This window comes from Lycium barbarum, chromosome 12 (genome assembly GCF_019175385.1).
Source record: "Lycium barbarum isolate Lr01 chromosome 12, ASM1917538v2, whole genome shotgun sequence".
In the NCBI taxonomy this organism is placed as follows: Eukaryota; Viridiplantae; Streptophyta; class Magnoliopsida; order Solanales; family Solanaceae; genus Lycium; species Lycium barbarum.
The window spans coordinates 103,046,462-103,074,056 of NC_083348.1; the positions used below are offsets into that span (position 1 = coordinate 103,046,462).

Genomic DNA, 27,595 nt, shown 5'->3' on the forward strand with positions numbered 1-27,595 from the left:
GTCCAATCTGCATCAGTATAACCTTCAAGTCATAAAGGAGAATCAGAACGGAAGAGAACACCTCGACTAATAGAACCCCGAACATACCGAATGACACGAAGTAATGCAATGTAATGTACACGGTAAGGATTATCCACAAACTAAATTAGAACTTGTACTACATATGAGATGTTCGGCCTTGCCATAGTGAGATAAACTAATAATCCCACCAACTGCCGATACAATGTAGGATCACTGAATAGTTCTCCATCTGCCTCTTTATACTTCATATTAATCTCTATCGGGGTGTATACAACCTTGTCATCAGTAAGACCAGCCGTCACAACAAGATCACTAGCATACTTTTGTTGTGTAAGCATGATCCCAATAGGCAAGTATAAAACCTCAAGCCCAAGAAAGTATGTCAGTCGTCCCAAGTCCTTCATCTTAAATGAGGCATACAAGAACTCTTTCAACTTCGTAATATTCTTTGGATCATTTCTTGTGATAATGATATCATTAACATAAATGAGAAGTATTGTGATACCTGTCGGAGAAGTATGAAAGGAATGATCTGAAGAGCTCTGAGAGAAGCTCGCAGTCTGAATCGTTGATCGAAATTTATCAAACCAAGCTCGGGGAGCCTGTTTTAAGCCGTATAGAGATTTACGAAGATGACAAACTGTATTTGGTCTTGGCAAAACACATCCAGGTAGTGGTTTCATAAACACAACTTCTTGCAGGTCGCCGTGGAGAAAGGCATTTTTCACATCCACTTGATGTAAGGTCCATCCTTTTATCGAAGCCACAACCAATAATGTTCGTACTGTTGTCATCTTAGCAACAGGGGCAAATGTCTCCTCATAATCCACACCATACTCCTGTTTGTACCTTTGAGCAACCAACCGAGCTTTGTAGCGATTAATTGTACCGTCTGCCTGGAGTTTAATGGAATACACCCACTTACTTCTAATGAGAACTCCATCTGCTGGTTTATCAGCGAAGTCCCAAGTAGAATTCTCATTTAGTGCACGGAGCTTTTCCGACATTGCCTTTTTTCAACAGGTTTGTGTAGAAGCCTGTGAGCAAGATGTAGGAACATCAACAAAATGTAATGTAGTATGCATGGCGTAAGATTTACCAAATTTCCCTGGAGAGTAACCAAGCCGTTCAGGTGCGTGACGGTTTGTCCTTCCAAACCGGCATGGGGGAGTAACTGAATGGGATGAAACCTCTTCCGAAGTTGACGATGCAGATGAAGAGTAGATACTGGAAGTAGAAGAGAGCTGGGGATCATTGTTATCGTAGTTCACGGGCTGTTCTGGAGGGTCAAGCGGAGGATTAGTAGCTACCGCATCATCATCAAACTTGTACATAAAAGAAACAGATTCCGAATCATGCTTTTTAGAATCTTGTTTGTAAGAAAAATGATCCTCAAAGAAAATAACATGTCTAGATACTCGGAGTTGAAGACAAAAGGCATCATAACATAGATACCCTTTTTGCGTGTCGCTGTAGCTAGAGTTGTCAAAATGGGCTGACCCGGCCCAACCTAACCTAGCCCTAAAGGGCCAAAGAATTAAATGGGCTAGGACGGGCTGGCCCTTTTAATTGAAGGGCCTGCAAAATGGCAGCCCAACCCAACCCTAAGCGGGCCGCGGGCTAGGACGGGCCAGCCCTTTAAGTTTTTTAGTGTTCCGAAATAACATTTTCTAAGCGAATTTTGGTACATTTTGAACATGAAACTTTTGCAAAATAGAATCCTTACCACCCATTCTTGCGCTAATCCATATCATAGAAGAAAAAAAATCAAAAGAACAAATAAAAATTATTATTTTTAATCACTAATTCAGATCACATTCAAAAGAAATTAAACATAATATAAATTCTAAGACTAAAAAGTACTACTCCATTTTCTAATTACTACTTAGCAGTAAGTATATTATTTTTTCTCATTACTTTTTATCTTTTTGTTTAACTTACTTATATTTTTTTTAAAATTAATTAATTTATTATTTTTTTGGCCTCAAGGGCTGGCCTCAGCCCAACCCTTGAGGCTAGAGGGCTAAGAGAGACTGGGCTTTTGAGCCTCACTTCTATATGGGCCAAAGAAATCTTAGCCCAACCCTACTTAAATAAAGGGTTGGGTTGGGCCGGCCTCGCGGGCCAAGCCCATATTTACAGCTCTAGCTGTAGCCAACAAAAATACATTGTGCTGCTTTTGCTGAAAGCTTTTGCCGTTCATGTGCTGGAAGATAGACAAAGCAAACACAACCAAAAACTCGCAAGTGAGAATAATCATGCTTCCCGTGAAATAATTTGAAGTATGGAGTCTCATTGCCAATGATTGGGGAAGTTTGTCTATTGATCAAATAGACAGAAGTATGTATAGCTTCAGGCCAGAAACTCTTTGGCATATTATACGTACCCAAAAGAGCCAATGTAGTTTCCAAAACATGTCGATTTTTCCTTTCTATGATGCCCTTTTTTTCTGGAGTACGAGTACAAGTCCGTTGGGCTATAATTCCCTTATTTTTGAAAAACTCAACAAGATAAGTCTTAATGTACTCTCCCCCGGAATCATAACGAAATATTTTTATAGTTTTATGAAATTGTGCATGCACATACTCAACAAAATTCATAATACAAGCCGGAACCTCAGATTTATTTCGAATAAAAAACACCCATGTGTATCTAGATACATGATCAATAAATAAAACAAAGTACTTATATCCCATCCTTGAAAAAATAGGAGAATGATCAAACGGATCTTTATAAGCAGATGAACTGGATGGAAAAGGGAGCTTGTGACTTTTCGAACCGGCACAATTAGAACATGACAGAGAGAGACTGGAATGGATGCCATGTGCTGCTGGAAGACATGATTTAAGCATGTGCTGAAGCCAAGAGGAATGAGGATGACCCATCCTATTATGCCAAAGAGTGAGCAACTTATTCGAGCGAGTAACATCTGTTGCAGAAACTGAAAGAAAACAATGATGCAAGTGACGATGAACTGACTCTAGTAGAACATTCTGCCAACTTTACGCCCCGTGGCCATGTTCATTCAGGTTTTCAGATTCTAAACAACACTACCGTTAGGTGACAATTTCACAACACAATTTTGATTAACTAGTTGACCAACTGAAACATGATTAGCCTTCAACTTTGGTACATAAAGAATGTTAGACAGATTTCCAACAGAACCAATACCCGACACGGGCAATGTGTGCCCATTTGCCGTATGAATAACATGTTTAGAAACATCATCAGATAATGAAGAAAATTGAGATAAATCTCCCGTCATATGATTGGAAGCAACTGAATCGAGATCCCAAGTAGATTTAATAGAATTAATTGTACATGAAGAGGATACCGAGAGTGCACTTGAGATGGCAGCGGGAAGGACAATTGCTATAGAATCTCGAATTAGTCTTTCGAGATCACGACCAGCAGAGAAGGAAACAGATGGTGTAGTGACATCTGTCTGATATGCTTGGTGAGTAGGTCGCGAACGGTTTGTGTCACGACCCAACCCCGTGGGCCGTGACTGGTGCCCTACTTGGACACCCAGACAGACAAACATACCAAATCGTAACACACTTATCCAAATCGAATACATATAGATAGCATATACGGCCACAAATACTATATGCCGTCTCAAACTATATCAAACTGTATCAAACACATTTCAACGCAACCGTATGCGGACATATATATATATATATATATATATATATATATCAAAAAGCCGGCAAGGCTAACAAATGTATCAAAAGCCGACAAGGCTAACAGATGAATCAAAAGCCGACAAGGCTAACAGATGGCGCAACGGCCCAAAACATATACAAAGTGCACGCCGACAAGGCTGCCATAACGAACAGGGTCATACAAACACATTTGTACAGAAGTAGGCACACACACCCACAAATACGTCTACAGACCTCTAAACAGACCAAACGAATCATATGGCGAGACAGGGCCCCGCCGTACCCCTGAACGAATATATACATACATATCGAACAAAAGTGTATACCAAAAGATATGCTCTGAAAGGAGAAGAGTACTCCAACAGCAAAAGAGGGTGTCCTAAACCGGTGGATCACCAAATTGTGCGTCTGTACCTGCGGGCATGAAACGCAGCCCCCCGAAGAAAGGGGGTCAGTACGAAATATGTACTGAGTATACAAAGCAGAAAATACAGAAACAAATCTGAGGCATAAACGAAATAGTAGTACAGAACATAAGTATAAATCCAACATATCAAAAGGTTTACTTTAAAACATAAGTCATGCGTAGGGTACAGAAGAATATGGTCGCCCGCCCGTCGATGGCGCCATAACACAGCATAACACCAGAAAGTTTCAAATCTCCGTATCCCCGTCACATATCACAACACAGCATAACGCCATACACAACATAACACCAAATATAAGTGGAACCCGAACCCCTTATCGAGTAGCTCGTTGAACCATAAACACAGCATAACACCAGAGTATATCAAAGTGCGCACGATAATAGAACCGGCCCGAGACTCGGCGAAAGGAATAACAGAATGCACGAATAGAGTCGTGAGTAGTCATATGCATAAAATCCTTATCATAAATTCAAACATAAGTAAAATGATCATATTTGAAATCGGAATAATAGTCATACCAAATTCTTTTAAAGATTCTCCGAATTACATAAAGGAAAGTCGCGGGACCCACAGACGGGAATTTACCCAAGTCGGGCCCGCTTATGGAAAACATACTCATTATACGTAATGCAAACTTTTATAAAAATATTGGAACAATCCGAGCATTCATGCGAAAGGTATGGCATTCAGAAATTTCGAAGTTCTTTAAAGTGAAACCTTTTTGCGCAAAGTTCGGAAAGCGAATATTTCAAATACATAAAGGTTCATATTTCATCAAATTATACATAAGAGTGCCAAGGAACATATACAGATCATAACATGCTCGGATTTCGGATTTGGAATTTCCTTAAGGCTCTAATCTAGCCTATGTGAAACTATGACATGCCAAGAAAAGAAGGTTGCTTTACATACCTCGTACGCACTCCAAGCTAACCCGACTAAAGCTAATCCCAATCTACGCCTCGGGCTCCCCAAGGTCTACAAGTATGCCAACAAATATCAAACATTAGCTAAGGGTACTTAAGTCATTTATTCCAAACTAACGTTAAATTCTACAGAAAATTCGGCAGCATTTCCCCTGTAAATAGGCCAACCCTGAGAATCTAGCTCGGCCAAATCAACAATCACAACAACAAAGTGATTAATACACTAATTCCTTATGCTTATCCAGCCCCTTTAACAATGTTAGACCAGCCATCAAGAACAACCCATACTCCAGCAAATATACTACATATATTGTACATAATCATAATTATAATCCCTGCGTTTCGACTCAACAAGAGCAGCCACGAAAATTACAACAAACAGCCCCCAAAATGTCACTACTAAACAGCCACAAAATCTATAACAAGCAGCCCCAAAACAGCCACAAAATTTATCATAAAACAGCCATGAAATTCATCACAAAACAGCCCTTAGTTACCACATAACAATGACCGATAATCTCACGAACATCTAAGAATATACCAAGCAGATCGCACACACTTCGCATACGATATTTTATACGCTTCTTTCCTCCAAGTGTGATGATTCACATCAGCAACAACACAGCAACAACATCAACCTCTATATGCAAGAAAACTATCGTAACATTACAACAAGTTCTAAAACAGCCCCACCCATTATAACGTCACAATACAAATCTTAACTATCCTTAGTTCTCCAATTCCTCAAGAACAACCCCTAACTATAATTTAACCATAACAATGACAACCTCAAATAGCCATATAATCACATGAGATTTTCCACCAAAAACCTTATCAAAACAGCCCACAACAACAACAACATCAACTATTATGTGCGAGGAAACTGGTCTAACTTCACAACAGGTTCTAACATGATTTAAACTTTCCTTTCACCTTTTACATAATCCATAACATTAATAACAACAACCATCCATGTACAAGAATTACTTCAATTTTGTTTCAATAGGAAACCCAAAACAGTCCATCAAATTTCAATTAAAAAAAAAACAGCCCTACGGCATTCCACAACACTTGCAAATTCATCCTAAAACATATAGAAAATGATCAACTCTTACCTTAGCAAATTGGCTCCTTAATTTTCTGAATTTAATGGCTCCAATTAAAGGCTACCCTTGCTGCCCTCAAGGACCAATTCACATCACCATAGACCTTCATTTGATTTAGAACACCATGGAAAATTAATTTGAATCAAGCTTGGTGAACTTGATTTTTCCACCATAGCCGTGAGCACCTCTCTCAATCTTTAGGGTTTTTCTTTTCTTGTAATGTTGAAGATGATAAATGGTTCCTTAGTGCAGATTTTTCTCTTATATAGCAGCCCCTAAGAGTGACAAGTGTCCCACTCAAGGCTAGAGCCTATCAAATTTGGCCACATGTCTTGGTGGGGCCCACTTAGTGCACTAGTGACTTGTTTAATGAATAATTAAATTTTAATCCCCACTTAATAATCTAATCATGGTAAATTAATCCAACTTTCCATTAATATTTTTACACTAGGTAAAATTTTTTAAACAATTCATTTTCTAATAGAGACCGGAAATTAAAGATTTCTACTTCGTGCCTGAAAATGATCCCATCTTTAACTTGAGTCGATTCTTTTGCGAATAACTCGACGTATAAAATTACGGGATATAACAGTTTGGGCGACGACAATAGTCCGAAATATGATGGCCAGCAATCTTGCAATAAGCACAATACTTTTTATTCTTTGGACAATTGGCTGCTATGTGACCGAAGTCGTGGCTTTCATAACATTGGACACTTCGCTTAGTATTTCCTGTCGAAGTAACACAATTTGATTTTTCTGCAAGTAATGCAACAAGAGGTAATGGCGTGGACTCCATGGCAGCCTGAGTTCCAAGCCTGGTCTCTTCACGCAAAACGGCTGCCAACACAACGTCCAGAGCAGGTGTGACTTCTCTGTTCAACAAGCTGCCACGAATCGACTCGAATTCAGGCCTGAGTTTTATTAAGAACTGCACCATTCTTGTCTTCTCCCTTTCTTTCAGGACTTCCTTGAGCCCTGCCGTAGACATATTCTGCCCAGAAAATTGATCTTGTTCTGACCAGAGTGATTGCAAGCTAGCTTAAAAAGAGTGAACACTAGCTTAAAAAGAGTGAACATTCTTGTCCCCTTGTGTATAATCGGCAATGTTTCGCTCCACTTCAAATTCTCGCGCAAGATTGCTTTATTGATAGACTGTACGGAGGTGGAGCCACATCTCAGAAGCATGCCTAAATGGTCTAAGTCCCATAGCAATGTCAACATGTACCGAATTCAGCATCCAAGTTATTACCTTTGCATTATTTAATTTCCATAGATCCATCTTTTTTGGATCTATTAGCTGACGAGTAGAACCATCTAACAACCCAAAAAGGCCCTTACCTTGAACAAAGATTCCGAAGTGGAATTCCCATAGAGCGAAATTGGAACCGTCCAATTTTGTGGAGAGCAAATCATGTGAGGATGATTTCGAATCCATGGAGCGACAAAATACGACTGAGAGAAAAAGAAAGAAAAAAAAGGTACAGGGTACCTGTTTAGAGAAACAGAGAAACAAGAAGGTAGCAAAGTACCTGTGTAGAGGAATATAGAGCACAAGAAAAAAAAATAGATTTTGGATCTGTATACTATGATAGAAGAAACACAAGACTTTTAGAATTGTTTTCTGTACTTGTTCAATAATATCATAGGAATATTTATAACTATACAACTGTAGGGTTAAAGTCCTATTCTAGGAAGTAGTATATATTGTAATAACTATACAATCAAAGTCCTATTCTATTCTAGGAAGGAATATCTATTGTAATAACTATACAATTATAATATTGACTAGCAGTATGAAATAAAAACACATATAACAATGCAGAGATTAAACTTATTTAAAGATAAGAATACCTTATGAAAATAGGCAATTTATACATAATAAATCATCGTTATTAATCACTGCATACTAATTCTGTCATTATTAGTCATTACATTATTAATCATTACAATTCCTACATTATATCCTCGCATAACTAATATGTGAAACAATTGAAGTTAAATTTACAATTTAAAAATGTAATGAAACTTACCTATGAAGTTTCCTCTCTAATGTAAATGAGAACACGAAGCATGTTAGTTCCACACGAGTCTTTCGAGAGTGACAGCTTTTGCCTTTTAGTAGAGTGAGTATTTTAACGGCTAGAGTTTGACGCTATGAATTATCTTTTGACTTTGTGGCCTTTCTGTGAGGGTTGTTGAGAGAAAAGCTATCCCCATTGGAAGTATGGGGAAACATCCTCACAAACGTTGCAAATAATTTAGAGTAACTTATGTACCAACGTGGCCCTACAAAAAAAGAAGCATTATCCTTTTGTTTTATGTTAACCAACCCTTAACCCTTTTCCCAAGTCACAAAAATCCACACGGCTCATCAGTGAGAGCATATGATTTTTGCCTTTCGAGTGGCTTGTAACTCTAATTACAAAGAGAGATTTCTATTACTAGAGCAACCTTCAACATTTTGCATTATTAGTTATAATCAACTAAAGGTAATTTTTTATATTAAGCTAAATTAAAAACTTGAAAACATAGTAAATACCATGCTAGAATTGGTTCATTTTATATTAATTGTGTGAAAATTCAAACAAATTGTAAGCTTATAAAAACTTAAATTCGACAAACATTACTTACTTTAATAGAACAACTTCTTTTGTTTCTTGAACAGCATGACCAGTCACACATATGAAAATTTGGGGTGAGAAGTGGCATTTGTTTTAGAGTTTACAAAAAATAATTTGTAACAGGGACAAATAGAGAAAACTCCGTATAAGTTATGGCTTAACTTAACCCACTAACTTTCGCAAAACTTTTATAATATGTTAAGATATTTAGTAAATATATACACATAATAAATATTGTACAATATAATTCAAATATGTATGCATCAAGTAGTATTTCGGAACCATAAAGTTCAAATCATGAATCCACTTATGATTTGTATGTGTCTTATTTGAGCTGTCTTTGTAAAACAAATACTCCATCTGTTTCAATTTATGTGATACACTTTATTATTTAGTCCGTCCAAAAAGAATGATACATTTCCTTATTTGTGAACAATTTAACTTTAAACTTTACATTTTACGCTTAACGAAACAATCTATAACCACACAAATATCTTTCGCTTGTTTTAAACCACAAGATTTAAAGTTATTTTTTTTACACTTTGTAACCCAATCAAACTGTATCACATAAATTGAGACGCAGGGAGTATGTATTTTCTCAATGAGTTGGATGATGCAAGTTTGTATGACGCAAATCGCAATATAAGTATTATCGTCATTTATCACTTCACTTCGTACCGACTATGCCTGTCAACCGATTCCAACCGGAACCGGACCGGGAACCGGTTAGGAAACCGGCCGGTTCCGGTTCCAAAACCGGAACCGCCTAACCGGTTCCGGTTAACCGGTTTTAAGGTCCAAACCGGAACCGGTCCGGTTTGGATTCGTTAAAATATTTTTTTTTATTTTTTGTATTATATATATATATTATAGTATTTATTTGTATATTGTAGGTATATTTACATATGTTATACAATTTTATAATTAAAGTTTAAATATTTACTGACTAACAGCCTAACAGCAAGTCAGCAAGTCAGCAATACAGAATAGTGCTTTTCGTACACATATATATGTATAACTTACATATACTTATATATATGTAACTTAATATATATATATATATATATATATACTATATGTACTTATATATATGTACTATATACTCTATATACTTATATATATATATGTATAAGTTAATATATATACTATATATACTTATATATATGTACTATATACTATATATAGGATAGCTTAATATATATATAGGTATAACTTAATATATATACTATATATACATATCTACTATATATACAATATATACTTAATATATATACTATATATATTTATATAATATATATACTTATATACTATATATACTTATATATGTGTATAACTTAATATATATAGTATATATACTATATATACTTACTTATATACTATATACTATATATACTTACTTATATACTATATATATTTATATAATATATATACTTATATACTATATATACTTATATATGTGTATAACTTAATATATATAGTATATATACTATATATACTTACTTATATACTATATACTATATATACTTACTTATATACTATATATACTATATATACTTATATACTATATATACTATTTTTTCTATATATACTTAAAATATACTAAGAATATACTATATATACTATATATACTATTTTTTTTTTATATATACTATATATACTTATATACTATATATACTATTTTTTCTATATATACTATATATACTTATATATGTTTAAGTATACTATATAACTTAATATACTTATAAGTATATTCTTAGTATATTTTAGGTATATTCCTAACTTAATAAAAGTAAAAATATGAACACAAGTAAATAGAAGAAAGCTCAATGAGCCATATATTTTATTCATTCTTGGATAACATTTATTTGCAAGTTGTATTTTTTTTTTAACTTGCAAATAATACATGAGTTATACAAAAATAGTAGAATAATAAAATCACCAATTTTGAACCATTTCGTTAATTTCCCCCACATCATATTCGGTCATGGAAATATCTTCAAAGTCTTCCATTTGGTCCGGTCCACTAGCTATCAAATCTTCAATTTCTTCCTCTTCGCCTTGCTCCGCTTCTGAGTTTTGGTTGCGTCGCTCCGATCTAATCCAATCTCGAATGCACACTAGTACTTGCAAGCTAAAGCCGGATAATGAATGTCTATGGTCTCCAATTTGCTGTCTTCCTTGGCTAAATGCGCTCTCCGAAGCCACGGTTGATACTTGAACCGTAAGGATATCTCGAGCCATTCTTGAAAGTATCGGATAACTTGCCTTGTACTTCTTCCACCATGCTAAGACGTCCACCTCATCCAGTTGGCTGATATCCACATTTGGCTGCATCAAATAAAAGTTAAATTCATCAAAGTTTGCAGTAGAAGAAGAAGTAGGCTGTGAATGTAAAACTTTTAAACCCGACAAGTCCTTTTTGCTACTATGAGAAGTAGTAGGGCGTGGAGCAACTGGTGTAGCACGTTCTTCCAAACTAGAATAATGAGTAAACACTTTTCTAAACTCATCATCAATAGCGAGATCGGCTTCAGCTAAAGATGGTTGAACTCCCTCTTCAATTTCTAAAAATGTATAAATTTGACTAACCAAATTTTTAGTATAAGACACTTTTAAACAAGGATTTAAAAGGGAACCCAATATAAATAAAGTTGGGATGGGAAAAAAATACTTCTTAAATTTGATTATCATTTCAAAAATAGCCACTTGATAATCGGGTTTATATTTATACTCTTGTAAAACTCTAGCTATTTCCGCTAAGTAGGCTAAAATTCCGGTTACCGTGGGATAGAATTGTCTAGAAAAAGCAAGAGTTGCATTATAAAAATTTTCTAAGAGTTCAATACATTCTTTAACATCTTCCCAATGCCTATAAGTTAACCAATCCTCACTATCAATATTATATTTGTTGTGAACTTGTTGTATGAGAATCTTATACTCATATGCTTGTTGTAGCATAATGTAAGTGTAGTTCCACCTAGTCTCAATTTGTACTTGAATTTTCCTAGGTCTAAGGTTATTTTCCACACAAGCATTCTTAAAATCTCTAATTCTTCCCCTATTAGCATTACAAAAAAGAAACGCAACAACATTTCTAACTTTTTGAACAGAATCATCAAAATGCATAAGACCATCTTTAACAATTAAATTTAAAATGTGACAACTACATCTTACATGAAAAATATTTCTTAGAGGAGGGTTTATTTCTCTTTTTAAAAGACCAATTGCCTTTGTATTATTAGAAGCATTATCTAAAGCAATACAAAGTGTTTTTCTATAAATGTTAAAAAATCTCATTATAGTAGACATTGAATCGGCTAAAAATTTTCCATCGTGACGACCTTTTCCTTCGTCATATAAAAAAGCTATAATTCTTTTTTGCATAACCCAGTTGTCATCAACCCAATGACATGTAATAGCAAAGAAATCTAAATGGTTAATACTAAGACCCAAATCAGCGGTAAGACAAACATTACAATTTAAAGAATTAAATACATGGCGCAAATAAAATCTATATTTTTTAAACAAATCTATAACATCGGCTCTACAAGTACTTCTAGGAATACCCTCAAATAACGGGTTATAACAACGTTGAATGTAAGTAACAAACCCTAAACCCGAGGGAAAGGAAAATGGTAAACAATCATAAGCTACCATTTTAGCTATTTCTACGCGTTCTTTTTTCTTGTCATACTTAAAATTTCTACCGGTTCATGGGTCTATCGTCATTTGAATCCCCCCCACATTTGAACCCGTTTGCTCTCCCCAAACATCCATATGTTTGGTTCTCATATGAGCATTTAGTGTACCCGTTCCACCATCCTTACCAGTTCCTTGCTTAAAACTAAATATTTGTCCACATAGGGTACATGTAACTGATTGATTTTCCTTATCCTTAGTCATAAATTTCCAAACTTTAGCTGTTGGCCTACGAGTTCTAGGCGGTTTGTCTTGTGTATGTGATTGTGCAGGACCTGTATCTCCTATGGGATTTTCGGGGGGTTGTGTTTCATCATCATCATCATCTAAGTCTTCATTAAAAGTGTCGGTAAAATGTTGTTGCATTGCCTCATGACCTAAAAGTGGATTATTTCCACCAACATCAATACCTAAATTAGGTGTTTCTTCCACAAAAGTTTCCTCATTAAGCGCACCCCTAACAGTACGACTACTACTACCGGCACCACGTCTTAATCTCTTTGACATTATTAAATAGAAATAATTTAAATCACAATCAAATAAATCACAAGAAAATAAATTACAACAAATTAAATTGCTAGAATTAAATTGCGTAAATTAAATTTCAAAAAATAAATTGGTAGAATTAAATTGCGTAAATTAAATTTCGAAAAATAAATTGCTAGAATTAAATTGCAAAAATTAAAGACAGAGTTGGAACGAAGGTACCAAATTGCCGGATTAATTTCTAACAAAGCGAAGACGGCTAGAATTGCAAATCCACCAAAGCTACTTCGGATTGTTGCAATATCACCAACTCCACCAACAATATTATAATTGCAAAATTAATAATTGAAAGTTGAAACTATAATAAGACTTTGTGGCTAATTATTGCAAAGTAACTATAATTGAGAGATTGAGATTTGAGAGAAAGATGAAGAAGAGTGAATTGAAATGAAAATGAAGAAGGGTTTATATAGGGGTGGGGGAGGGGTTAAAGTGTTAAAAAATAATAATTTGGGGGCCAAAAATTAAGAAAATGACCGTTTGGCAACGGCCATTTTTGCAAATGGACTGTTGCCAACGGTCAATTACCGAGGCGAGGCCCAACGGCTCTTTACTTTTTTTTTTTAATTTTTTTTCTTAATTTTAACCGGTTTAACCGGTCCGGTTCCGGTTAAACCGGTTCCGGTTAAAAAAAAATTGGAACCGGACCGGTTAACTAATATCCGGTTATACCGGTTCCGGTTCCGATTCCGGTTTAACCGGTCCGGTTACCGGTTAAAACCGGTTACACGGAACCGGTTGACACGTTTAGTACCGACGTCAAAGCTCTCTGGCCGCGTTGAACCTACGCCCCCTTTTTTTTTCCTTGCGCTACACGATGCAGACACTGCTTCTGATGTAACTTAGGCAATTTTTTTTTCATATATATAGTTGTACTAAGCACCTCTTCAAATCACAAAAATACAGTCAGACCAATTTTCATTTCTCATCCTCATTCCCCCAAAAATACCTCAAAACAGAAAGAACAAAAAAAACACCATGGAAGCATCATTGACTGAAATGATGTCCAGGCTTGCTGGACTGATGTTCTTTTGGGGCACAATTCAGCAACTTTTCCCTTATGCTCTCCGCAAACGCATCGAATCCTTGTGGCACAGAGTGGAAAATTATTGCTACCCTTATGTCCAAATTACAATTGAGGAATTCTCCAATGGTAAAAGCAATGAAATATACAGCCAGGTTAACACTTATTTGGGTACTAAGTCAATCAACAAGGATGCTAAGTTTCTCAAAGCTGAAAAGTCCAAGAACAGCAAATCTTTTGCTGTTAGCTTGGATGAAGGAGAAGAAATTACTGATGAATTTCAAGGTGCTAAACTCTGGTGGCGCTCTTACAAGGAAAAAATTTCCGATGGTTCTACAGGGCGTCGGTCTAATAATTCTGTTCCAATGGAAAAGAAAAGTTACACAATTACTTTCAATCAACGACACAGAGAAATTGTTACTGGAAAATACTTAAAGCATGTGATGGAAGAAGGCAAGGCAATTCAGTTTCAGAATAGGAAACAGAAGATCTACTCCAACAATTGTAGTGAAGATTGGTATTGGTATGGTAAAGGTATGTGGAGGGACATTAATTTCGAGCACCCTGCAACCTTCGATACTCTGGCTATGGACCCGATGAAGAAAGAGGAAATAATCAAAGATCTCGTTGCTTTTAGCAAGGGGAAGGACTATTACTCCAAGGTTGGTAAGGCGTGGAAGCGCGGGTATCTTCTTTATGGTCCACCAGGAACTGGAAAATCAACTATGATTGCAGCTATTGCGAATTTCTTGAACTATGATATTTATGATCTTGAGCTCACCTCGGTTAAGGATAACTCGGGGCTTAAGAAGTTGCTCATGGAAACAACAAGCAAGTCCATCATTGTCATTGAAGACATTGATTGCACTATTGATCTCACAGGCAAGAGAAAGAAGAAAAAGAAAAAGGAAAAGGAAACAACGGCTGAAGATCAGGAAGAAGACTCGGACTCGTCTGCAGAGAAAGAAAGTACTGAAAACAAGGAATCAGGCAAACTTACACTTTCGGGGTTGTTGAATTTCATTGACGGAATATGGTCAGCTTGTGGTCAGGAGAGGATTATTATATTTACCACCAATCACAAGGACAAACTGGATCCAGCTCTAATACGTAGAGGAAGAATGGATATGCACATTGAGATGTCTTATTGCAAATATGAAGCATTCAAAGTGTTGGCTAAGAATTACTTGGATATTGAAACTCACACTTTGTTTCAACAGATTCAAGGTTTAATTGAGGAAGTAAACATGAGTCCTTGTGATGTGGCAGAGCACTTGATGCTCAAGAATGCTTCAAGAGGGCCTGAAAGTTGCTTGGAGAAGTTAATTCAAGCTTTGAAAGAGGCCAAAGAAAAGGCCAATAAAGACAAAAAAGAAGCCAAGGAAAAAGCCAAGCAGAATTCCAAGAAAATTAAGAAGTTCTCGACAAAATTAGTTAGAAGTTTTGGCAGCGTACAGAATTTGTTCAAATGATGTTTTCATATATTTTTAACTTCAACTACTCGATCTTTCCTTCTCTTTTTGGTGGCTAGGGAATTGGGGCTTCTCCATGTATAGTCTTGTATTGGTGTTTTACCAGAAGTAAGATGCTGTTTGCTCTTTGTGGCATTGGCAATTGCAATGGAGTACTTAGGATGTCAAACATGTCAAAATTAATAGGTATTAGTGTACTATCTACTTTTCAATCCTTAATTGAAATCTGTAGGCATCATACTCAATTTGACTTTGTAATAAATTCATCATAGTTAGGCATTTCACGAGGTTATGCAGTCCGATACTTTCGAGCTAAGTATAGTGTAAATTCAAAATTGTTGCTATCTCTTGTATTATCTCTGAAATTGTTCTCATCTCCACTGGTGGACATAGGTCTGGTGACAGAACCGAGTAAAACATTTGTGACTGCTTTAATATAGTTATCTTAACCATCTGAATAATTGACTGTTAAGAGTTGTTAAATTGTTGCTGTATCTTGTATTCCTTGATTTTGGTTTTGTTTTAGGAGTACTTTTGCCACTAGAACTCAATATAACCATAGAATAATTGGTTGTTAAGAGTTTTTAAATTATCTATTTGTAATTCAGATTAATGTTCGATTCATTAGAGGTTTTATGATAACGTATCTACTAGTGTTAATCTCAATTAGCGATATGCTCTTTTTAATTAACTTCTTTTGTTCCAACATAATTCTCATGATTTACCTGAGAAGGCTTTATGAGATAAGTAATTGATTCTATCAAAAGAAAAAGTAAGGATAATATTTGAAGAGTTCATTAGATATCTTGACAAATAAGTCCAAGATTGGGATGATAGTGAAAACGAATATATTCCCAGAAACTGCAGAAAGGTTCTTTCCACATGTTCCTAAAGAAAAGTTCTTTTGACATCATTTTTAACGATTTTTTCACTTAAAATGTTATCCAAAGGTAATGCATTTAAAAGATCCCAACTTCCACGAAGCAACGGTCTAGAGAATTTGTGTAATTGACTAGTTTCAAGGGAAAAAGAAAGCTGGATAATTTAATTGATTTAGAGAGAAAAAAACAATACTAACATTGTATAGAATTTGAACTACCGCTCGTCATATTGCTCCTTATCTAGAAATCAAAGAAAATAATACCGGGATTTCGTCGAACCTATTCATATTCATATATATTGCATAACGTAATCCTATAATACCAATTGAATTTTGGGGTTTTCTGATTAAGCCAAGTCTGCAAATTTGGAATTTAAATGCAAAACAAGATAGAGAGTTTACTAAAAATATAAATACTTGTGACATTGTGTATATAACTTAAATCCTTCCATAAAATTGTTTTACTCTCATTTCATTTCATGTAGTGCTGGAATTAAGAATGTGTGATGGTGGTAAATTAGCCAAAAGAAGTTTCCTCCTTAAGTTTAAGTTCTACACACTAAACAGTATAAGAATATTTATACAATCATGTCATTTAGAAGATAATTATCTATAAGTCTCTTGATAAACATTAATTGGTAATCCATTGAAAATGGTCCTTCCCTCCGTCCCAATTTATATGCTCTTTTTCTTTTTAATTAGTCCAAAAAAAGAATGACACATTTATATATTCAGTAACAATTTAACTTCAAATTTATCATTTTACCCTTAATGATTTTATAGTTGCGCAAATATTTATGACTTATTTTGGACCACAAATTTCAAAAGTCTTTTCTTTCCTTCTTAAATTTTGTGCCTAGTCAAACACCTTCATATAAAATGAGACGGAGGGAGTAAGTAATATGCCATGACATGCTAAAATTCATCGATAATGTAAAAAAAAAAATGTAAATTATCAGTGCATGTAATTAATTAAAATCTTTCCACGAAATGCTTCGTGCCCAAGTTACTTCATCGTATAATATACTATTATTTCGCACTAACCGATTGATGCAAGGCTATTGGAAGGTGCAGAATGCAGATCATGTCCAATTTTATAAAAACTGAAGGCAGGCTTACAAAAGAAATCCTATTGAATGAAAAAGCAAAAGTGATAAGTGATAAGTTAATAGCTCGAGTTGGACTATCTTTTCAGTTTTTGCCTATTTTTATTCCACAAAGTTGTGTGAAAAGCCACCCCGAAGCTTCGAAAACGAACATATTCGCTTTATCTTTTCCTTTTGAATACATGAGTCATACCCATCTTTTAGGCAAATACATTAATATTCGTTTTTCTCTCCATGCTTATATAACAGTTTATAAAATCTTACAGTAGTGAAGTTCCCAATCCTCAAGTTTCATGGATTCGGGCTTTTTGGATTGTCCCACTAGTGCCTTGTGCAACCCTTATTAGATGAGCAGATCCCTCATCCTTCTCTGCCATGTTGAGAAACCACTATCACCGTTGAATTTTGTCATCTCGTATTTTACTACGAACATTTTTTTTCCACTGAATATAGTACAACCGACCGCAAAAAATATTTCTGTAAATGAGCAAGACCTGTACTCTGATACCAGTTGTTGGGAATAAACCCACCACATAAATAATATTCACGGTATTTACAGCGGAATAATAATGTAGCACTGTGATACGGCTAATCAACAAGAATAACAAAAGAACGATAATGACACCAAGATTTTTACGTGAAAATCCAAAAGGGAAAAAATCACGGGCCGAGAGAAACAATTGATATCACTATAGCAAGGATTTTACACTTTGTAGGTGTGAGTAAAATACTCTAAAGATCACTTAACACTCAAAAGAAATAAGCATCTTTTAAGATTTTTCCACCTCACTATAATATCGCTCACGCTCTCTATTTTTCCTTACAAACTATTTCTATATTTGTGAATAACTCACTCTTCTTTCTCTCTTTATTGGCGTGATTGAGATGAAGAGAAACCTTCTCCAAAGAGTGGCCTCCAAGAATGCTACAGGAGGAAAATAACTTTTCTCCACAGCTTGCAAAACTTTGGCTCCAAGGCAAAAGAAATCAGCCAAGTAAATTGGCACATGGGATTTCAACAATATGGGGCTGGACCCCATCAATTTTCTCAATGAGTTGGATGATGAAAGTTTGACGCAAATCACAATATAAAAGTATTATCGTCATTTACTGCTTCTGATGTAACTTAAGCAAAAAAATATTCATATATATAGTTGTACTAAGTACCCCTTCAAATCACAAAAATACACTCAGACCAATTTTCATTTCTCATCCTCATTCAAAATCTTCCCCCAAAAATACCTCAAAGCTCAAAGAACAAAAAAACACCATGGAAGCATCATTGACTGAAATGATGTCCAGGCTTGCTGGACTGATGTTCCTTTGGGGCACAATTCAGCAACTTTTCCCTTATTCTCTCCGTAAACGCATCGAATCCTTGTGGCACAGAGTGGAAAATTATTTCCACCCTTATGTCCAAATTACAATTGAAGAATTCTCCAATGGTAAAAGCAATGATATATACAGTCAGGTCAACACTTATTTGGGTACTAAGTCAATCAACAAGAATGCTAAGTTTCTCAAAGCGGAAAAATCCAAGAACAGCAAGTCTTTTGCTGTTAGCTTGGATGAAGGAGAGGATATCACTGATGAATTTGAAGGTGCTAAACTCTGGTGGCGCTTTTACAAGGAAAACATTTCTGATGATTCTACAGGGCGTCGGTCTAATAACTTTGTTCCAATGGAAAAGAAAAGTTACACAATAACTTTCAATCAACGACACAGAGAAATTGTTACTGGAAAATACTTAAAGCATGTGATGGAAGAAGGCAAGGCAATTCAGTTTCAGAATAAGAAACAGAAGATTTATTCCAACAGTTGTAGTGAAGGTTGGTATTGGTATGGTAAAGGTATGTGGAGGGACATTAATTTCGAGCATCCTGCAACGTTTGATACTCTGGCTATGGACCCGAAGAAGAAAGAGGAAATAATTAATGACCTCGTTGCTTTTAGCAAGGGGAAGGACTATTATTCCAAGGTTGGTAAGGCGTGGAAGCGCGGCTATCTTCTTTATGGTCCACCAGGAACCGGAAAATCAACTATGATTGCAGCTATTGCCAACTTCTTGAACTATGACATATATGATCTTGAGCTCACCTCTGTTAAGAACAACTCGGGGCTTAAGAAATTGCTCATGGAAACAACAAGCAAGTCCATAATTGTTATTGAAGACATTGATTGCTCAATCGATCTCACTGGCAAGAGAAAAAAAAAAAAAAAAAAGGAAAAGGAAACAACTAGTGAAGATCAGGAAGAAGACTCGGACTCGTCTGCAGAAAAAGAAAGTACTGAAAACAAGGAATCAGGCAAACTTACACTTTCGGGGTTGTTGAATTTCATTGACGGAATATGGTCAGCTTGTGGTCAAGAGAGGATTATTATATTTACCACCAATCACAAGGACAAACTGGATCCAGCTCTAATACGTAGAGGACGAATGGATATGCACATTGAGATGTCTTATTGCAAATATGAAGCATTCAAAGTGTTGGCTAAGAATTACTTGGATATTGAAACTCACACTTTGTTTCAACAGATTCAAGGTTTAATTGAGGAAGTAAACATGAGTCCTTGTGATGTAGCAGAGCACTTGATGCTCAAGAATGCTTCAGGAGGGCCTGGAAGTTGCTTGGAGAAGTTAATTCAAGCTTTGAAAGAGGCCAAAGAAAAGGCCGATAAAGACAAAAAACAAGCCAAGGAAAAAGCCAAGCAAAATTCCAAGAAAATTAAGAAGTTCTCGACAAAATTAGTCAGAAGTTTTGGCAGTGTACAAAATTTGTTCGAATGATGTTTTCATATATTTTTAACTTCCAACTACCCGATCTTTCCTTCTCTTTTTGGTGGCTAGGGAATTGGGGCTTCTCCATGTATAGTCCTGTATTGTTGTTACCAGAAGTAAGATGCTGTTTGCTCTTTGAGGCATTGGCAACTGCAATGAAGTACTTAGGATGTCAAACGTCAAAATTAATAACATTTCTTAGGTATTTGGTGTACTATCTAGTTTGCAATCCTTAATTGAAATCTGTAGGCAGCATGCTCAATTTGACTTTGTAATAGGCATTTCATGAGGTTATTATGTCCGATACTTTCGAGCTAAGTATCGTGTAATTTCAAAGTTGTTGCTATCTCTTGTATTATCTCTGAAATTGTGCTCATCTGCACTGGTGGACATAGGTCTGCTGGCAGAACCATGTAAAACATTTGTGACTCCTTTAATATATTTATCTTAACCATCTTAATAATTGACTGTTAAGAGTTGTTAAATTGTTGCTATATCTTGTATTCCTTTATTTTGGTTTTGTTTTAAGAGTACTTTTGCCACTATAACTCAATATAACCATAGAATAATTGATTGTTAAGAGTTTTAAAATTATCTCTTTGTAATTCAGATTAATGTTCGATTCATTTGAGGTTTTATGATAACGTATCTACTAGTGTTAATCTCAACTAGTGATATGCTCTTTGTACTTAACTTCTTTTGTTCCAACATAGTTCTCATGATTTACCTCGGAAGGCTTTATGAGATAAGTAATTCATTCTATGGAAAAGGGCCTAAAATACCCTTGAACTATTGAAAATGGAGCAAAAATACCCTTCATCCACCTTTCAGCCCTCTAATACCCTTATCACCACCTATTGGGTCTAAAATACCCTTATCACTAACAGAATCTTTTCATTAAACACGTGTCATTTTTCTATTGGTTGGATTATAAAATTAATTAAACTAATTAACTTTTGCAATATTGACCAGATAGTGCCCCCCTCCCCCCCGTGAATTTTTTTTTTTTTTTTGAAAAAAAAGTTGACATTTTTTTTGCACCCTACCCCCCCCCCCCCCTCGACGCAAAAAAAATTAATATTTTTTTTAAAAAAAATTTTGACGTTTCTTTTTGGGTTTTTTTAGCAAAGAGGGGAGGGGGGCGTAGGGTGCGGGGTTTGGGGGGTGGGGGGAGGGGGAGGGTGCGGGGTGGAAAAAAAAGTCAACTTTTTTTTTCAGCTGGGAGGGGGGGGGGGGAGGTGTAGGGTGCGGGGTGGGGTGCAAAAAAAATATTGTTACGCTTCTCAACTCCCTAGTAAAAAGCACAAGTACTGTGAAATGTCTTGATAAATTAAAATGTCTAATGTAATTAAGTTACCAAAAAAAAAATATCTCACCCTAAAAAACATGGTATATTTTCAACCAAAAATCTAAAAGGCACAAGTGTAGACTACAATATTTTTTTTGCACCCCACCCCGCACCCTACACCTCCCCCGCACCCCCCCCCCACCCCCCAAAAATCTAAAAGGCACAAGTTGGCTTTTTTTCCACCCCGCACCCTCCCCCTACGCCCCCCTCCCCTCCTAGCTAAAAAAACCCAAAAAAAAACGTCAAAACTTTTTTTTTCAAAAATATTAATTTTTTTTTGCGTTGGGTTATCTGGTCAATTAGTTTAATTAATTTTATAAGTCAACCAATAAAAAAATGCCACGTGTTTGACCAGAATATTCTGTTAGCAATAGGGTATTTTAGACCCAATAGGTGGATGGTAAGGGTATTTGGGGGCTGAAAGGTGGATGGAGGGTATTTTTGCTCCATTTTCAATAGTTCGAGGGTATTTTAGGCCGTTTTCCGTTCATTCTATCAAAAGTAAAAGTAAGGATAATATTTGAAGAGTTCATTAGATATCTTGACAATTAAGTCCAAGAAGCTGGATAATCTAGTGATTTAAACAGAAAAAAAAGTAACCTGTTCATATATATTGCATAGGTAATCCTATAATACCAATTGAATTTTGGGGTTTTTTGATTGAGCCAAGTCTGCAAAATTTGGAATTTAAATGCAAAACTAGATAAAGAGTTTAACTAAAAATATAAATACTTGTGACGTTGTATGTATAACTTAAATCCTTCCATAAAATTGTTTCACTCTCATTTCATTTCATGTAGTACAGGAATTAAGAATGTGTGATAGTGGTAAATTAGCCAAAGAAGTTTCCTCCAGAAGTTTAAGTTCTACACACTAAACGGTATTAAGAATATTTACACAATCATGTCATTTAGAACATAATTATCTATAAGTCTCTTGATAAACATTGAGGGCCTGTTTGAAAAGCCACCCAGGTAATTGGAATTGGGTGTAATTGGATGTAATTGCACAGTTTGATCTGTTTGTTTGACCAAGTAATTACACAGTTAGGTGAGAATTGAGTGTAATTACACTCTTCAATTCTCAAGGGGGCTGAGAATTAGGTGTAATTACACCCTATAATTCCAGAGTTACTTTTTAGGTTTTTTTTTCTTTCTTTTCTTTTTTAACTTATTTTTTTATTTCTATTATTATAATTTCTTTTTATTTTTACTTTTAAATTATTTTTTTAAATAAATATTTTTCTTTTATACTCCCTCCGTTTCAATTTATGTGAACTCATTTGACTGGGCACGACATTTAAGAAAGAGTGAAGACTTTTGAAGCTTGTGGTTCAAAATAAGTCTTGAATATTTGTGTAGCTATAAATCATTTCATAATGTGGATTTGTTTCCAAATTAGGAAAGAGGTCATTAATTTTGGCACGAACTAAAAAAGAAATAGGTCCACATAAATTGAAACATAGGCAGTATTATTTATCTTTTATTTCCTTCCTTCTCAGTCCCAGCCTTTACTTCATGTGGTTCCATATAATTGCTCGTATTTTTTTTTAATTTTATTAACTTAACATAACTGTGCTATTATTCTAATTTTTGAAACTACACCTCTTAATATTAGAAAGAATGAGTCATTAACAAACTTGACATATAATGAGTGACGTTATTAAAGTAGAATTTCGTTATGAATGAGGTTATAGACTTTATTTTTTCTTTTCTTTTGAATTATATTTACTTAAGTCACGTTGGAACTTACTTATGTAATATTGGAATTTGACATAAGAGTATTACGTTAAACTTTTTCTTTTGGATTTTGAATTTAGGTTATATTTTCGATTTTAATTTATTTGCTTTAGTACTATTGACTTGTTATTTCACGCTGCATGTTGTTTGTTTTTCACTTACAGTTGATAGAGTTTTTTGTCAAACATTTGAATAATGCTATGGCATTATATTTATAAATAATTTGTTTGTCGGACATCCCATCCATGATGTTCTCACCAAAAAAAGTTTGCTTTTAAGTTTTATAATTAATTAAAATAAAAATATTATTAATTTGAAAAATATATATCGATTATTTTTTACAACATTAGTTACAAATATATGATTATTAATTAATATATTTTCTAGAAACAACGTGTTATTAAATAACTAATTTATATCATTTATAAAGGCACATATTTTTTAATATTAATTTTAAATTTTTGATAATTAAATTTTATTTTTAAATTAAACAAACTGTGTAATTACACTTGTGCAACCAAACAGGTCGTTGTAATTACAATACTGTGTAATTACTACCCTAGTAATTACACCAATCCAATTACCACGTGGCTTTCCAAACAAACCCTAATTGGTAATCTATTGAAAATGGTACTCCCTCCGTCCCAATTTATATGCTCTTTCATTTTTAGTTAGTCCAAAAAAGAATGACACATTTATATATTCAGTAACAATTTAACTTCAAATTTGTCATTTTACCCTCAATGATTTATAGCCGCACAAATATTTATGACTTATTTTGGACCACAAATTTCAAAAGTCTTTCCTTTCCTTCTTAAACTCCGTGCCCAGCCAAACCCCTTCATATAAAAATGAGCCGGAGACTCAGAGGGAGTAAGTAATCTGCCATCACTTGTTAAAATTCATTGATAATGTAAAAAAATTGTAAATTATCAGTGCATGTAATTAATTAAAATCTTTCCACGAAATGCTTCGTGCCCAAGTTACTCCATTGTATAATATATACTATTATTTCGCACTAACCGATTGATGCAAGGCTATTGGAACGTGCAGAATGCAGACATGTCCAATTTTATACTGAAAAACTGAAGCCAGGCTTACAAAAGAAATTCTATTGAATGAAAAAGCAAAAGTGATAAGTGATAAGTTAATAGCTCGAGTTGGACTATCTTTTCAGTTTTTGCCTTTCTTTATTCCACAAAGTTGTGTGAAAAGCCACCCCGAAGCTTCGAAAACGAACATATTGGCTCTATCTTTTCCTTTTGAATACATGAGTCAAACCCATCTTTTAGGGAAATACATTAATATTTGTTTTTCTCTCCATGCTCACACTAAATTAAGAATTATATAACAGTTTATAAAATCTTACAGTAGTGAAGTTCCTTTAAAGGGGACCGCGTACAACCGGCCAACTATCTTGTACTTGTGCCACGCGAAGGACATCAATTTCCCCTTCTATATATAGTTGTATGAGTTAGTTGTAGTAATCACCATCATTAACCACAAAATACACTTGCTTTCTTCATTAAAAATCTTGCCCACAAATATAGCTAAAGAAGGAAAACACAATGGTAGATACATTGACTGAATTATGCTCCAAGCTTGCTGGATTGATGTTCATTTTGGGCACAATTCATCAACTTGTTCCCCATTCATTCTACAAGCGCATCAAATCCTTGTGGCATCGACTCGAAAACTATTTCTACCCCTATGTCTACATTACCATCGATGAATTCTCCAATAATAAAAGAAATGAAGTCTACAAACTTGTCAAAGCTTATTTGGGTACTAAGTCCAATAAGGATGCAAAGTATCTCAAAGCTGAGAAGTTCAAGAAGAGCAAGTCTTTAGCTGTTAGCTTGGATGATGGTGAAGAAGTCATTGATAAATTTCAAAGTTCCAAACTCTGGTGACGCTCTTACACGGAAACATTCCCTGATAATTCTCCAGGGGGCCGTTCCCAATTTCCAATTGAAAAGAAATATTACACGCTAACTTTCAATAAAAAACCTCAAGACTTGGTCAATGGACAATACTTGAAGCATGTGATGGAAGAAGGCAAGGCCATTGAGTTCAAGAACAAGAAACAGAGGATTTACTCTAATGACAATGGGTATTCGAATTGGTATGGCATGTGGAACCACATCAATTTCGAGCATCCTGCAACATTTGATACTCTCGCTATGGACCCTAAGAAGACGGAGGAAATAATCAATGATCTCGTTGCTTTTAGCAAGGGGAAGGACTATTATTCCAACGTCGGAAAGGCTTGGAAGCGTGGCTATCTTCTTTATGGTCCACCAGGAACTGGAAAATCAACTACGATTGCAGCAATTCAAACTTCTTGAACTATGACATATATGATCTTGAGCTCACATCAGTTAATAGTAACTCCATGCTTAAGAAGTTGCTCATGGAAACAACAAGCAAGTCCATCATTGTTATTGAAGACATTGATTGCTCTATAGATCTCACAGGCAAGAGAAAGAATAAGAAGAAGAAAAATAAGGAAACGACAAAAGATGAGGAGGAAGCAAGTGGAAATAAGGAATCACACAAACTTACACTTTCGGGGCTGTTGAATTTCATAGATGGAATATTCAGCTTGTGGTCAAGAGAGGATCATTATATTTACGACTAATCATGTGGACAAACTTGATCCAGCTCTAATACGTAGAGGACGGATGGATATGCACATTGAGATGTCATATTGCAGATACGAAGCATTCAAGGTGTTGGCTAAGAATTACTTGGGCATTGAAACACACCCTTTGTTTCAACAGATTCAATGTCTAATAGAGGAAGTAGACGTGAGTCCTTGTGATGTGGCCGAGAACTTGATGCCTAAAAATGCTTCAGGAAGGCCTGAGGTTTGCTTGGAGAGCTTGATCCAAGTTTTGAACAAGGCCAAGAAAAAGGCCAGCTTGAATTCCCAGAAGAACAAAAAGTTACCCACAAAATTACTCAAAAACTTGTGGCCATCTCAAAATGTAGTTTGAATGATGTTATCATGTTTAATCAGGCTTTCCTACTCTTCTTTATGGTAGGCTTTTTCCATGTATACTGTCCATTTTGATTCTTAGCAAAAATAAGATGTTGTACTCTTCCTTCTCTATTTTTCGTTTTAGTATTTGTCTAACAGAACAGACTCATTTTGTTTCCAAAAGCATTGACCAATTTTGTTATGTCTAACATCATGCCTTAAAATAGACTCATCTGCCGTCACAACTCACAAATACAAATAACAGAAGAAAAGTTTTATTCGGATCATGTAACTAACGCATAGCACAAAGATCATTTGATGTAAGACAAGAACTCGGGCATGTCACAAGCAGAGAGCTCAACAATACAAGAAGATACATTAATTGAGTTATATATGCTTTTGGATAAGTGCAAAATTGTTAAAAGAAGTTGTGAAAAGAACATGTTTTGAGAGAGTGTGTGAGAGGGAGAGAGTGCGTGTGAGACAGAAATCTCTGAAATAGATTTCATTAGTATATGAAAATATGATCCTTCTATAAGATATCATTTTTGTTGCGGAACAAGGTCAAAACCGCTTCTAAAGTATGCGAAATTGATAAACATTTGCCATAAAGAAGACTAATAAGAGCATATTTGAACCTACATGCATACATTAAGAGCTTATTTGATCCAATTTAGTTTCTAACTGCAATTATGCAACAACTTATAAAGTTGCATTTATGAAGCAATTTGGTTGAGTTGTAGGCAAACACAAATATTATGATTTTTGACCCTTTTCAGTTTTTATTATACTAGTTCTTGGACACGTGTTTTGCATGTGTATCCCATAAATTGGGTAGAACTTATGCATACATATTCTAACAATATTTGATCAAACTATATATTAGAATTAAAATACACAAAAAGTTAGCATTGTTCAATATCCTTAATAGTTTAACATATGAATAAAAAGTATTTACGCTACGATCGACTAACTCGGCAAATTTGCCTTCCGAAATAAAATCACTTTGATGCTCCCATTCATTCCTTGTGAGCCCTTCTTTCCCAGTGTTTCTCATTCTACCAATGAATTCTCTATAATAATTTGTAAATCTAAACCGGCTTTCCCATCATATTTCAAACTTGACGATGTAATAGTTTTCCTATGTAGGAATACGATGGACCAAAAAATTGGAAAAAATTGGCAGATTAAAGTCAATGGGATTTGACATTAGAGAAAGCCAATTCTTGAAATATATTTACAACTTC

The 27,595-nt window shown here is 35.0% G+C and overlaps 2 protein-coding genes and 1 pseudogene across 2 annotated transcripts; all 3 read left to right on the plus strand.

The window, feature by feature from the left end:
* Positions 1-13,906: 13,906 nt before the first annotated feature.
* Positions 13,907-15,829, plus strand: LOC132621397 (AAA-ATPase At3g28510-like). The gene has a single exon (XM_060335650.1). It carries the CDS (start codon positions 13,996-13,998, stop codon positions 15,511-15,513), a length of 1,518 nt encoding a protein of 505 aa, XP_060191633.1. The 5' UTR covers positions 13,907-13,995; the 3' UTR covers positions 15,514-15,829.
* Positions 15,830-18,633: 2,804 nt separating this feature from the next.
* On the plus strand, positions 18,634-20,492 carry LOC132622533 (AAA-ATPase At3g28600-like). Its single transcript, XM_060337139.1, has one exon. The coding sequence runs from the start codon at positions 18,770-18,772 to the stop codon at positions 20,285-20,287; it is 1,518 nt and encodes a 505-aa protein (XP_060193122.1). The 5' UTR covers positions 18,634-18,769; the 3' UTR covers positions 20,288-20,492.
* Positions 20,493-24,910: 4,418 nt separating this feature from the next.
* LOC132624748 (AAA-ATPase At3g28510-like) lies at positions 24,911-26,364 on the plus strand (annotated as a pseudogene).
* Positions 26,365-27,595: the final 1,231 nt, after the last annotated feature.

Coding starts and splice junctions, on each gene's coding strand:
- LOC132621397 (XM_060335650.1), top strand. CDS start 13,996: ATGGAAGCATCATTGACTGAAATGATGTCCAGGCTTGCTGGACTGATG.
- LOC132622533 (XM_060337139.1), top strand. CDS start 18,770: ATGGAAGCATCATTGACTGAAATGATGTCCAGGCTTGCTGGACTGATG.